At 48.1% G+C, this 14,765-nt stretch overlaps 1 protein-coding gene across 1 annotated transcript; it reads left to right on the forward strand.

The window, feature by feature from the left end:
- Positions 1–754: 754 nt before the first annotated feature.
- LOC104075452 (T-cell surface glycoprotein CD4-like) lies at positions 755–5,122 on the forward strand (the record flags this gene model as incomplete). The annotated part of the gene is made up of 8 exons (XM_009575970.1): positions 755–815; positions 2,535–2,690; positions 2,776–2,919; positions 3,160–3,435; positions 3,883–4,245; positions 4,365–4,607; positions 4,698–4,816; positions 5,055–5,122. Coding segments are annotated over exons 1-8 (1,430 nt in total), but the record flags the coding sequence as incomplete, so codon positions are not given.
- Positions 5,123–14,765: the final 9,643 nt, after the last annotated feature.

Consider the following 14,765-nt stretch of genomic DNA (forward strand, 5'->3'; position numbering starts at 1 on the left):
TGTATGTAGTCAACAGTTCCTTGCTGCACCCTATGGCTGCTGCCTCCTGTTCCTCTCCTGTGCACATCTGAGAAGAACGTGGCTCCTTCTTCTAGGTAATATCCTTTAGATAATGGGAGACTGAAATTAGATCCCGTCTTGGCTCTCTTCTCCCTACCAAACCCAGCTTTCTGTCTCTCCCTGTATATCATGTGTTCAACCTCCTCACCATCCCATTGGACTCTGTCCAGTTTGGCATCTGTCTTGTACTAGGGGCCCAAAACTGGATCCTGTATCCTAGACGAGACCTCAGGTGTGCCAAATAGAGGGAAATAATTATCTCCCTCAGCCTGCTGGCTGTGCTCTTGCTAACGCAGCCCTGTAAGTGTTTAGCCTTAATCACTGCAAGAGCAATGATAACCCACTATAGAGAAGCAAAAAAGCACAGAACTCTTGGCAATATAAACACCTGCAGCCCAATGAATGCCAGAAACCTAGGGATGAGTAAAATGAAATGTTTAATACCAAACTCTAGGGGGAACACTGCAGCTGGATTCTTTGCTGAAACACAGGGCTCTGGTGACTTTACCAATGAGTTTCCACTTCACTGCATTGAAGGATGGTGGGTGCTGACTGGGAACGTGGGCCCCATCCACCGAGGTCTGAAAATTAAGCATTATTAACAGAGCATTTCGGTTTTCCAGGATAGCATCCCTTGGCAGCGATAGCATTTCCAGCCCTGCAGTCCGCAGCAAGGAGGAGTGTTCCCGCAGCAATGGCGTCATGCAGCACGGTGGTGAGCGGCACGCTTGCCATCTTCTTGGTTCTGCATCTGGGTGAGTCCCTGGCTCAGTGAACTCTCCCGGTTCTTACAGCCTTTCCACAAGCCTTACAACATTTGGGGTGTTTTTAGGCTCCTCCCGATTTGCCATATAACATACCTCACATGGTTTAGAGCAGGCTCATTCCAGCCATGAAGCTGTGACAGCTCCCTTCTTTCCTTGTCCGGCCCACCCCTGCCCAACAGCTCTCTGTGGGGCCATGCAGTGGAGATTAGGACAGAGCAGCTAGAAGCGGAGAGGCTCCCTACATCCATGCCCTGTTATTTCAGAGGCAGCACGGACAGCTCAAGTTTTGGGTCTCAGGTTGTTCCCAGCCTGCCTGCTGAGCCTGCCAGCCAAAACTAGTGTGTCTGGAGCATCAGCAGGTTTGGGGAGCTGCCCTGTAGAGATGCAGGAGTGGGGTTCCTGTGAGGGTCAGGGTGCACACTGAGCACAGAGTGGAAAATACCACCCTCCACACTGCCTCCAGCTGCCTGGGCAAAAACATATGTTTCTCATCACAGATTTGCCCTTACAAATGTGATGCTACCTTCTTTCTTAGTTTGACTACTAATGCTATAAGGTTTAGTGGACTTTTTTCAGTGCTCATTTTCCAAGAAGGGAAGGCCAAGCCTACATTTCTCAGATACTCAGCTTTGATTCCTCTGGATGCAGGGGAAAGATTGGAAATCTTTTATGCATCCTAGAACCAAAAGCAAAGCAAAATATCCCAACTCTTATTAATAACATTTATAATTTCACAGTTTAAGACAAAATCATCATTTTCTGTGGTCCAATGTGCGATTATTGAAAATCTGTATTGGCAATGTTGCAGATTACCTATGCTCTTGGAGGAATAGGTAACTTGTGGAAAACGCTGCATTAAACTCATGTAAACTTTTTATTTTGCACTTCTGTGGCTCTCTCCTACTAGGGTACCTGGGGGATCTGCGGGTTAGGCAGCTCTGAGAACTTACCAGCAGTGAGGCAGGAGACCACAACCCCCTTATTCCCAAAAGGACTCTGGCAAGTCCATCTCCTTCTTATGGTCTCCTGCAGAAATCCTCTTCACAGTGAAGGAAAGGAAGTGGTTCTTCCAAGAAACCACTCCTAATGTTTCTTCAATGTTATACATCCTACTTCTTTTACTGTCACATAGCCCTCATCCCAAGAACAGGAACCTGACATTAGGCCAGCCTTCTTTCTTTCTTTTTTACTTTATCCTTTCATTTTCCTGGGCTTTCAGTCTTGCTCCATGCAAAAATTGGAGGAACGGGTGCGCAAATTTGCCAGTGCTGCCTCAAGTCTTGACTGAGGAGTGAAGGAGGGCTGGCATATGCCGTCCTGCCTTTGCTACCAGTAGGACAACTAAATCTTGTCCAGTGCAAAAAGATTGGTTCAGTAAAACTGTTGACATCTCAAAATTGTGAAGGAAGGTAAATCCACCACAACCACTGGTATTTTCGCTATTTCTGAAGGTATGTGAAACAGAATAGCTATTAGCCAGGTAAAGAGCCCAAAGTGGAGGGGAGGGAAGCTATGGAGCTGAAGAGAAAAGGGAGTGATTGATTGACGAGACAAAGGAGGGAAAAATTCAGAAATTTAGGATAATCTTCCCAGTATCTGGGAAAGGGAGGAGAAATAGCTGCGTATTTCTGGAGGGATGGGAAGTATTCGCTGAGCCATCCTTCAGAAAGTGAATGTATGCCTTTTTTGGTGCGTATTGACTTTCAGGTCTGATCCCCATTATGGCTCAGCAAAACGAACTACAGATTGGGGTCGCAGGACAGGCGGTGATCCTGAACTGCAGAGGCGTACCTCATGACACAGGTGTGACCTGGAAGTACTATAAGGTTGTTATAAGGTTGTTTACAACTACCCATCTGAAAGGTAAGGTTTCCAATTCATCACCCCTTCTCCCCGGTGTATGGCTGAGAAACCTCTTCCCTCCTAACCAAGTTTATTTTTTCAAAAGGCAAAGCTACCATGACCGATCGATCTGAAATCAACCCCAAAAGTAAACACCTCAAGGTGTTGGACTTAAGGCTCTCCGATGCTGGCATCTACACCTGTGAATATGGCTCTCACACAGTCAGTATCTCACTGCATGTCTTTAAATGTGAGTGATTAGAGGGCTTTTATCCGTGAGGAGGGAAGGGGGGAGGAGACCGTAGAGCTCGGAGAGACATTGCTGCTGGGATTCTTTATCTAGTTGCCATTTCTTCTGGCCTGGGCTATCACAGTTCATTTCTCCTCCATCTTCAGCGCACAAAGTCTCCGTATTCTTTTTGCTGTGACACTTGTCCCTCTCTCACAGGAAGAGGAGTTGACTTACTGGCTGTGCTTTTTCTTTTTACAGTGACGATCTCTTTAGACGGGCACTTCCTGCCAAATGAAGCCCCCGAGCTGACTTTAATGCAAAATTCATCCAATTCTTTACCCGATCTCAACATCACATTGTTTAACAGTAACAATAATATAGTAAGACCAAAACTCATACAAAACAAGACCCGTCAAAAATACATACTGAAGCTAAAGCAACTGGAGGCTACGGACAGCGGGACCTGGATGTGTCACGTCCATTCAGACTCTCCATTGATTAATCAGAACATCCCCTTTGATGTGAAGGTATTAGGTATGCGACAACAAAAATGCAACTCACACATAGGCTCGGGAACCAGTGCTCCCTCCAGCTCATGAGCTGAGCTTTTACTTCCCAGCATCCCAAGCAATGGTGCTCCAGGGTCGATTTCCCAGGGCTTCCAACACTGCAGCTTGGGGATTGCTCTGCTGCCTGAGCTTTGTTCCACACTTGCTTCCACTTTCCTCTCCAGGCTTGGTGAGGAGAGGATCCTCCTCTCCTTGGGGTCTGTTCTTCTCAGCTCTCAGCTCTTGGGAGCTTTGGCTCTTTAAACCTATTCTCAGACACTAACTGTTTATCCTTCCTGGGGTATCTCGTAGCTTTTCTCCAAATCCTCTTTCAACTGAGCACAGCATGCATCTCTCCAGATCAAGGGTGGACACGGGGAAGTGTAGCCGTGGGTTTCCCTGCCTCTATATTCCTTGTCTCTTCTGAATTCAGGTTTTCAGAATCCAGATTTGGAAAGAAAGTATGCAACTGTTGATAGCACTGTCATCTTGTCATGGAATCTGAACTTCCAGAAGATAAAATGGAAAGAAGGTTTCACAGGACAACTGAATTGGAAACAACAGGAGGGTGCAACCGCTCATGAGCTACTTGATTTCAACGTCACAGCACGAGGAGAGCAGTATGAGAGCAAAAAAAGCAGCCACTTTCGGTTTGAGATACCTGAAAGCAAACCTGAAAGTATCATAGAAGTGAAACTCCCCAAAGTCCATTTCAACCACTCTGGGCAGTACCAGTGCCAGCTGGCGTACAACAGAAGATACTCGCAGAGCAAGATAGAGCTGGTGGTGATGAAAGGTGAGAGAAAGAGAGGTGGGTCAAGAGATGAGGAGCTGCAGAAACCTGGAAGCCACAAGAGTATGGGTGGACCCATCTTCCCACCTTCTCACTCACATGTCCTTTTCTTACCTTTACAGTCTCAGCTAACCCTGTTGGACCACTCCCCAGAGGGGCCGCGATGACCCTGATCTGCCAGGTCTCTAGTCCACTCCCATCCAACGCCCACTTGTGCTGGGAACGTGTGAATGGGACTCAGATGGACATCAGGAAGTCAAAGCAGCATGAAGTAAAGTTGGAGGTGAACGTCAGTGCTGCAGGGTTGTGGAACTGTCACCTCATAGAAGACAATGACAGGAAGATCAGCCTTAATTACCTCGTGGGTATGGAAATTAGCATCACGTCCCTGCCTTCACCCAAAAGCCTTAAAATTCTCTTTCTTTCTCTGTCTGAATACTTTTCTCCTTCCACAGAGGAAGCTCCTGTTTGGATTAGCTACGTGGTAATTGGAGCAAGTATTGGAGGCAGTGTATTGGTGCTTGGCCTTGCGTGCCTGTGCATCACCAGTGGTATAAGCTGGCAGCGGAGAAGGGTGAGTGCCTTGGTCCCTGTGAAAGGTGAAGAGATGACAGTCTCCCCAAACATAGGAGTCGTCTGATTTTCTGTCTGGGTGCGGGGCAGAACAGATAAAGGGTCAATCCTTAGACTTTAAGCAAATGGTTAGAGATGGACAGTCTGCAGATGTCAGACAGTACTTTACTACCACTTCAGAGGAAAGCATTTGAAGCATAAAAATATCCAATCGTTATTTATCCCTTCTCTCCTGGCAGCAACGGGCAAAAAGAATGGCACAAGCAAGACAATACTTGCTGGAAAACAAGACATGTCAGTGTCAACAGTAAGTGGCAATGAGGGCATCCTGCATGGGCAAAGATTCTGGTTTCAAGACAGGGGAGCTGGGTGGTCGAGCGGGGTGAAATGTCACTTGAGCCTGCTTGGTGCTACAGTACAGCTGCATTTCAGCACTTTTAGCTCTTACTCATGTTAAGTCATGCTTAAGAGTTAGGAGCTATGTTTAATGAATTTCCTGTTATGCCCCAAACCCACGGTAGCACTGTGCTGGGAAACTTTTGAGCAGAGAGGTTTCGCTTGAATTATCGTGATGTTGAGAGATGTTAGCCAAACCCAAGCAGGAGCTCCAGAGTCCTTTGATAGGTTCCACAGTGGATCTGGGACCTGGATATCGAGGTTGTGGAGGTGGAAGGCACACAACCAAGCTCAAGGGTGAAACCTGAATTTTAAAAATCCATGGTGTTCATAATGTAATTCCAGCTCTGCTAGCACAGTGCTGGACTGCAATCTGTGAAAATTGCTGATCACCTCCTTGGAGCAAGGAAAGAGAAGAGAAAATCACAGAACACTGAACCACGCCCTCTCCCAAAGGCCTTGGGTGATATGAAATACACCATCATGTCCTGGCCCTTTTCATGGGAGCAAGGATTTCTCAGCAGAGAAGCTGCCCTTTTCCAGGTCTTTAAGCTTATATGGTATCAGGCATCAGAAGCAGCTGTGGACAAACGCTGACAGCTATTCTGTCACTGGAAGTGGAAAGCTAAGGACAGTATAAATGATTGCATGAATAAGTTCAATGAATGTATAGGTACAGAACTGGACTTCTGCTTAATTTTTACTGGTGACAGTGGCAAACTGTGATAGTTTCACCTATTTTTTTCACTGTCACTGAGAATTCAGTGAGAATGTTTATTGGCAAATACTACTTCATAGCTGGGATGTATATGTGGTGAAGAGTTGGTTAGCATAACATATGTCAAAGAATTCACCTCGGTTTCACCTACTTTTTATCAAGGCTAAAAAATAATCCCCATAAGGGGAGGACACAGAGCATATAGCTACATCAAAAACTGGATAAATCTGTGCAATACAAGCGCTGATACAGTTGTTCTTTAACTCTCTTTGCCAAGTAAGCAGCTCAGTGTAACTGAAATCTAAACTGCAGCCCTGTGGATGCACAAGTAACCATTTGCATCCTCAGCTACAGAAGCAGGCAGTCATTCCCTATGCTACGCAAAAAAGTGGGGGGTTGGCTGGCTTCGAAGTATCCGAGTGAAGCCTTTTACCTCTACAATACTGGTACTCACATAATACTTTTCTCTTGCAGCCGGCTGAATAAGTAGTATTGCAGCACTGGAGTCAGAAGGACTGATGAAGTATCTGCCTGTATCTAAACACCTGTCAGCCCATAGTGCTCTGTGAATCCATCTCCCTTTCTCCTGTTTTGGTGTAATTCTTTATTCCTTTATCATTCCCCCAGTCTAATGCTATGGAGGGATGTTGTCTGGCTAGGAGCCGATGGACAAGACAAGAAACCCTTAAGGATTATGATTGATCCCCAGTTCTATAATGAGAGACACTGAATAGATGAGAGATATATATATACATATACATATATATGCTTGTGTTTTGCTCATGCACTTAATTTGACCTTCTTGTGGAACCAATTTTATGTGCTTCTTTTATCCACCTGACCTACAATAAATTACTTCGGGGTTGGGGGTTTTTTTTGCAAGCTGGACTAAATTTTTTCTGAGGCTGGTTCATCTGGTTCATCTGGTTCAAATTCACATTTCTCCATTTCCTGCTAGAATGTGGAATCCTGATTCTCACTATCTCCCACCTCCCTGGCTGCCATGAGCGTTCCTTAACGCACCAGCCCCTCTGCTCTCCGTGAAACCTGTCCATCCTCATTTGCCTTTCCTGGGCAGAGTGAGCCCTACAGTACCCCCAGACCCATCCCTCAGCCTGTAGTCTTCACCTCTCCCACAGCAATCCAACACACAACTGAAAACACTACAAGCAGTGGGATAATTCAGGACTAATTTTGTTGGGAAGGCAGTTCGGGCTACCAATAGCTTCTGGAAATCAGAGCCTGAAGAAGTTGTGAATGTTGATCTAGAAGGTAAGTTTGGGAAGGGGGTGACAAAGTCATCTCCTAGGAGAACAAACCAGCCTTGGACTGAGCAAGCCCACAGAGTGCAGAGAACAGATGCTTCTGAGAACGCCACCGAAAATGATTCTCACCAAAATTACTCTTTGTTGGCTCAAGGAGATGGGAAGAGGGAGTGAAAAGCCCAGGAAATTTAGGATGGAAATAAAAGCAGAGATGCCAGAATGTCCTGAAAGAAAAATACTGTTAAAATACGTACACAGAAGCCTTGTGTTTATAGAAGTTATTCTACTGTCTGCTAGCGGCGGGTAAAAAAGGCCTTGAGGTCCTACAGCTGTCACTGGCTGCGGTCCAGGTTTGTTCGTCCGCGCTGGGCTTGCTGGGGAGAGGCAGAGAGGGGCACTGGGCTGTGGGAAGGGCTCCCCATGGCAGAGACCCCCACACAGGACGCCCGGTGCTGGAGGAGGGGGTTTCTCTGTGGCAGTCATGCCAGCATCACGCCGTTATTGACACCAAAAAGACAGGTGGCAACAACGGCAGAGACAACACCTGTGAGTCGGGGGAAATCTTCTCCCCGCCAAGCCCAACTCTCCCTTGGAGTGGGGACGCAGCCCCAGGCAGCTGTGGCAACAGGTGCGGGCCACCGCTGGTGTCATGCCTGCTCCTCCACCATCATCCTCACACAAACAGGAGTGACAAAGGCCCGCGCTTGTGCTTTTTGTGTGCCCAAGCTTGTGCTTGGGCACACAAAACTACATCAATTTTGGAAAAGCCTTGGTCCATATTCTGGTGCATGCAGTCGCTCCTCCTGCTCCTGTCCTGTCCCTGAGCTGCCAGCATAAATTGGGAGCTGGTTGAGGCCCATCAGTCTGCTAAACAAGGCATCACCAGGGTTTAAGGAGAGGTCCTTTTTGGGAGCTGTATGAGGGAAAATGAGCACAGGGTCAGTGGTGGTCGATATAACAATCATGACAAAGTGCTTGGCTTAGTCCCCTCAACCAAAACCAATCCCTGCTCCCTTTTCTTTAAATAACTGCTGGAATACCCAAGCCTGCTCTTCTTTCCACCCACATGGGTGTCCGGAGCAGAGGGATTATCCTGCACCACCTGATCCCCAGGTGGGTCAAAGCAGCACACCGGGTGAGCATCCATCATGAGCTCCTCTGGCACTGCAGCCGTCTCTGGCAGTTCAGATGCTCACCTGAGGCTCTGGCAGCTGAACCAACCACCTAAAAACACAACCCTTGACATTTTCAGCAAGAGGATCAGCCTGACAAAAAAAGACTAAGCTAGTAGGGCCTACCTGAACTCCAGCACAGGGTCCATCAAACCTGGCCTGTCTGGGATGAAATGCATGGGTAGCAGAGAATGCCTGCACCGGTGGCTCGGAGAGCACGGAGGTGCCTGTGCTGCCGGCCAGCGCTGCCCGCTGCTGTCGAAGCCAAGAGGCAGCACACTGCCCCAGCACAGCCCTGATCTCATGCTAGCAGGCGGCAGTGCAGTCGCCAAGCCAGGCTGGTCCTCTCATGGGGCGAGGAGTGGCACTGTCTGGATGCACGACCCTTAGCTCAGCAACACCAGTGCTGCGTTCTGCTCTCTTCCAAGGGCTGGAAGAGGCACGCTGAGTCCCCGCAAGTGATCAAAGGCTGTGTCCCCACTCACAGCTGGGACCAACCTTCAAAGCACAGTCAGGCTCACACCCCCGCCATCGATGCAGAAGGTCCCTCTACTCGTTTGCAGGGGCCTGGCTGGCGTTACAGCGGACGTGATGGTGCCACTGGGATGCCTGTAAGTGCACAGCCGCGTCCACAGATGCACAGCTTCCAGTTCTCCCATCTGCATGGGCATAACAAGAATGATAAGCCTTCCTCAACACTCCACATTTCCTCAGTAGGTCTCCTGATCTCAGCAGTCGTGACGCTGCCCTACTCTACTTGAAACTCACCTGCAAGGACAAACCACTCTAGGCTCCAATCTCATAAATCTCTTTTTTTGGCAGCTCTCCTGTCTGTATCTTTTCACATGATGACCTTCTTTGTTCCCTAGATGCACAGACTGCCCTGATTGAGAGAAAAGTCATCCACAGAGCGAGTCCTAGATGGGCTTTGCTTTCCGTCTGAGTGCAATAATGAAAGCTTCAGGGCAGTACAGAGGTGGAGGTTCAGACCAGAGAAGAACCTTGCACGAAACATAAGTGTCGACGTAGATGTACCTGACAAGTCTCCAGCTGGAGTGGATTGCAGTAACATCTTGCCCAGGCCTGGGCTGCAGTAATACAACGGCACACTCCCTTTCTGACACAACACACTGTCTTCACAGGCTGTGCAGCAAGTAACACTGTGGCAACAGCGCTCCTATGCAGCACTGAAGACAGAGATGAGAAGCCAGGTGTCCCTATCAGATCACTTCTGTGTGGTCCTTTCCTTGTGGCATCCCAGGCCTTTACAGGCTGTGTTGCATGTACCCTGGTCCTCCTTCTCAGGAGGCATTGAGGACTTCTCTCTTTGCTAGGTGTGACAAGGGTGTATCTACACTATGCAATGGAATAATGCCTCTGCATGACATAGTGATGTACAACTCTACAAAGCGGAAAATACAATGACAGACATATTTTATCATGTGGTGACAGCTCATCAAAGTAGCCCTGAGATGATGGCAGGACTCAGAAAGGCATACTTGGCAATACTTACAAAATGACAATGGCAACCAGAGCTCTGTGCAGTGATGTGGAACCATCACGGAAAGCAAGAATTTAGAAAAAGCTGAGAAGTGTTGGTTTTCCCTATCATGTTGGTCTTTCTGATACTACTGTTCCCCACGTTTCTGGGCTGCAGAAGGGAAAAAGCACATGCTTCAGTCCTTTGGACCCACCTCCAATGCATGGTCCCCTGCCAGGACCCACAGACCTGCTTGCTCCAGCGGAGGAAGCGGCTTGGACGCAGCTGAGGCTATACCGCCCTGTCCAGTTCTGATGAACCAGAAACACATGGGCTGAAATAACCCCGGCCCATAGCCCTACCTCCCCAAGCCCCTCCTGCTTCCTAGTTTATTTCTGCCCTTTGAGTACGACGCAAGGCGGTGATTTGGTGGATGCTGTCAGCCCGGATCTGCCGAGGCAGTCCCTGTGACTCATGCTCCCCGCAGGCTCTGCAGCGAAGCACTCGCATCCCTCAGCCTTCAGAGCCAAATGACCCTGTGTGTTTCTTTGCATGTTCCCATGGTCTAGAAGGGAGGAAGCTGTGCACTTCAACCTTTTCTAATTTCTTTTTATCTCAGGGGGAAAAAAAAGAACAGTTTTCAGCATCCATTTGAGTGGCTCATCAGCCTAATGCAGCTGCAGAGAGTCACTTCCATCCGCCTTCTCGGAGGGTAGAGTAGGAGCATCAGACCCTTGCAGATGCTCAACTCTGGACTGGTTCCTTTCTGAGCATATTCCCAAGTGCGTGTTTACTAGGAGGGACCCCAGAGTTCGTTAGTGCGCTCACATCCAAGCAACACCTCCAAACCATGGTGGGCTGCCTTTGCCTCATGTGTGTCAGCATCCTTCCCCAGCATCCCCTCTTGAAGAAGTCTTTGGCTCCCCTTCTGTTCATTTTCTATCCAGCTTGGCGGAGCCTTAGAGGTGCTTCCAGATTTGGAGAATTAGAGAATAGCAGAATAAGAGGTGGTGCCAGAGACTGCCTCGCTGGCAAGGAATCAAAAGGGAAGAGAGGAGAAACCCCAGCTCCTCAATGCTTCGGCACCAGCTGGCTGGTGTCACAGTGCCTGTTTCAGGCTCCCGTGCTGGGAAGTCCCTCCTCTGAGCTTGTCTGTGTGCTGTGTGGAGGTGAGGTCCTGGAGATGAACAGCAGTAACAGTGAAGCTGGCTCTGTGAGGACCGCGGCACCGGAAGGGCCACCACACCAGCTGGAACGATGAGGGGAGCCAGAGAGCTTCCTTGGCATGGGCCAGCTGCATCCAGCATGTCAGTGGCACTCCTGAAAGCGCGGCCTATTTTTGAATTAAGAAAAGATTGTTCCGGTCTTAAGAAACCTCAGACATACCTAGACAAGCTAGAGGAACAGGTGGTAAAATGAAAATTGCAATTCTGTGTTACAAATCCAAAGAAAATAAATCATTTCAGCTCCTTCCAGATATCGTAGGTTTCCAGATTAATGTTTCAAGAGCTCCTAATTATCCTTTCTGTGTATGAGAATAAACAAGTAAGTGTTCAGTAATTTTGGAAAGTGGCATAATTACATTCTGAAATTACATTTTTACATTCTTTACAGACTGGAACTCACTGCGCTGGGATATCAATGAGGCCACAAGGGCAGGAGGGATGAAGAAGAGGTCAGTAACATACAGAAGAGAAGAACATGCAAAGCATTACATCGGGCGGATAGGGGGGTGGGTGAAGCAGGAGGATATATACACCTCTGCCAAATGGCATGCAGTGTCATAACAACCATGTATTTGACAAGCCTACCCTGGTACTTCCTTTTCTCAAGGAAAATATCATATACAAATATTTATGTATGTGACAGAGGAAAAGAAATCCTTTAGAAGATGCCCAGCCGTGTAAGGAAAAATATTCAGCTGGAGACAAGCATCCACAAGTTCAAATCCTAGTTTTTACATTGCAAGCCCTTAATATTTCTGTGTAGCTCATGACCAGCATTAGTCGTCTGTCCCCTGATGTGAGCTATTATCATTTGCCCATTTTGCAGATGAATTATTCGAGAAATCTCACTAAATCTTTCCGTACAGTGCTAGAAATAGAATCTAAGGTTTGGATATGACAAATCTACATTGCAGTCTCTGTCTTTTCTGAAGGAATATGCTAATGTATCTGCTTGGCTGGATTCTTGTTAGCCATTAACCACACCCTGCTCAAAGAGCCAGGAAGGATGCCAGGAAACCTGCTTGCAAGCACACCAGCGTAGCCTCACAAGAGGCTGTATAAGCCATGTTGGGCCGCTGAGGATGGATTTAATTACATCCATGAACTGCGAGAAACATGTGTGAAACCTCCCATGGTCACTATCAAAGTCCTGAGTAAGAGCTGCGAACCGTCAAACCCCCGTGAAGTCAATTTGGCTATTCTGTTAATGCTTTTGCTTTTATGATTCTGGTGTTTGTTTCTTGGTTAATGAGCTCTGTTCCTTTAAGAATCCAGGGTACCTCTGGGAAGAGCATTTCCCTGGACCTGCAGAGCTGCTGTCCAGAAATAATTGATCTTTATGCAATGAACTTTTCCAGAAAACATTTCTTACCCTGACATTGTAACAGGGGTGTTTCTTTGGGCCTGGATGCCTTAGCATATTCTAGTGGGCTACTGAGCTTTTAGACAGCAGATCACCGGTTGGAGTCCAGCCTGGCTCTGCAGGAATAAAAATCGCTCCCAGCTCTGTGAGTCCTTCTAGGAGATATGTCTTGAGGGGTCTCACTTCTAGCCTGGACTTCCTAGATAGGGAACCCTGCACTGTGGGGCTTCAGGATTTCCAGATCCAAGCATTGGTGCTCCTTTGTATGTGCACTGTCAATATACAGCACATACACAGTTGCGACCCACCACTTATCAAAACCAGTGAAACCAGGTGTCTGGAAATCCTGGGCAAATAAAGAAAGTATTTGAAATCCATTTAGGTGAGATGGATGGATGGACGAGTATGACAGCCCTAGGGTAAACGCTCTTCTCCTTCCCACAGAGTTCATTCCGCTTCACAGTAAATCTTCAATTCTGTGCTTTCATTCAAACTAAGAACCCAGCCACAGTTGCAAACACAAGAAGCCTCCTGAAGATAAGAGGACCTGTCCCCATCCAGCTCTGCTCACCAATCTCTGTCAGGTGTAGCCCAAGCCATGAAGAGATGCTGGGCTGCAGGATGTCCCTACCTGAGCGGAGCTGAGGCAGGCAGGCGGCACAGAAAGTGCCGGAAGCTTGCTTTGCTGTTTCCCTGAGATAACAAGAGGATTTATTCACCCACGCAGGCAGGCTAACAACTCATGCTAAGGAGACTCAACTTCTGAATCAGAAGAGCATGGTAATGTGGAAGCTATCACATTAAGTAATTCATACAAATGACACAACTGGAGTTGCACAAATGTTTACATTTGTGGATATAGACCTTCTCACTTCAAGGCACAAACCTTCTGCAAATGATAGAAGTTGAAAAGAAGTTATTGAGGGGAGCCATAATTGTCCCTCCTCAGTCTCTGGCTCCTGCCATTGCTGGACTGACCACTGAGATGAATCACCTCCAGGCTATTCCACCGTGGCAGTTCCTGCATGCCAAAGAATAGCCAGAGCACAGCAGCATCATCGCCACCCACCTTCTTCAAAAATATGTCTTATCACCTACCTGACACAAAGGTGTGTCTATTCTAGTGGTTCCTGATTCTACTCACTGTCTCTAAAACAGGCCCCAGTCACAATGGCCAGTGCAATGCAAACAGGTCTTGTCTAAGAGATGATCTCTTTTATAACTCTGGAACTGCCTTCACTGCTGCCCCTGGGCCTGAGAACCAGCTTTCTTACTCAGGAGTCTCTCCTTCTGTTGACCATGCAAACCTCAGATGAAATTCCTTGATATCGAAGGCACTTGGGATCACCTCAGACAATATTTAGTATGATGTATGAAATCTGCCCTATCAGAGCGAGTGATAAAGCTGAGCAGACCCTGGACTTGTAGGGTCAGGTCCACTTTAGCAAATGGGGTAATGCAGCAGGAGCAGATCTGTAGAGGAAAACAGCTGATGCTGAGGACTTAGTGGGCACGCTGTAAATGTCTGGGGGCTTACTTCAGACTAACCTAGCCCAAAGCAAAGCTGAATTCTCATAGTCCTCAGAGCACATTTGCTGCAGACCTTGCAGGTCCTTCCACCTAAATTGTTCATGTTCTCCTGATCCAAACTGAGGTGCTAACGCAGCTGCACCCTAACTGTCCAGAAACATGGATTCCCATCCCACCCCAGTTCTGATGGAGGAAAGGAGCGTAGAGTCCGTTCCTAAAAGGAGCAAAGACAAAGAAGGTGTTGGTGCCTTCACTTCAGTAGCAAGACAATAACGGGAAAATGAGATGTCCATTGTCTCGTGAAGACTTTCTAACCAGGATTGCCCTCACTAGGGTGACACAGCTGGACGGGGAGCTTTACCCCTCTGACATGACCAACCCATTCCTCTGAGCACTGCTCCCACTCTATCTCCTTCCTTCTCTTCCCCTTTCCCTGTTTGTGGGACCACGCTGCTGGCTGGTGATGGAAGAGGCCATCACAGCAGCTGAGCAAACTGAGTCAGCTCTGCTACCACGGCCCACCTGAGCAGCAGGTGTCCTGGGCACCCTGCTCTCCACGCATCCCTTGCAGGTCCCTCTGTTGGCACTAGCTCTTTGCCTTGCCCCTCATGTCAGCATCCGTCCTCCCGACATCTCTTACGGCCTGGGTGCCTCCTCATAACCCTCTTTCTTTGGGAATGGGAGCCCGGCACCTTCTTATCCTGCAACTCGTAATCCTGGGGGCGGCCAGGCTTGCCCGCAGGGCAGGAGGGATGCATAGGAGAGGGAGCCGGCCGGGGCCCGGCAGCAGCAGCCCCTGG

Source organism: Fulmarus glacialis, unplaced genomic scaffold (assembly GCF_000690835.1).
Source record: "Fulmarus glacialis isolate BGI_N327 unplaced genomic scaffold, ASM69083v1 scaffold134, whole genome shotgun sequence".
NCBI lineage: Eukaryota > Metazoa > Chordata > Aves > Procellariiformes > Procellariidae > Fulmarus > Fulmarus glacialis.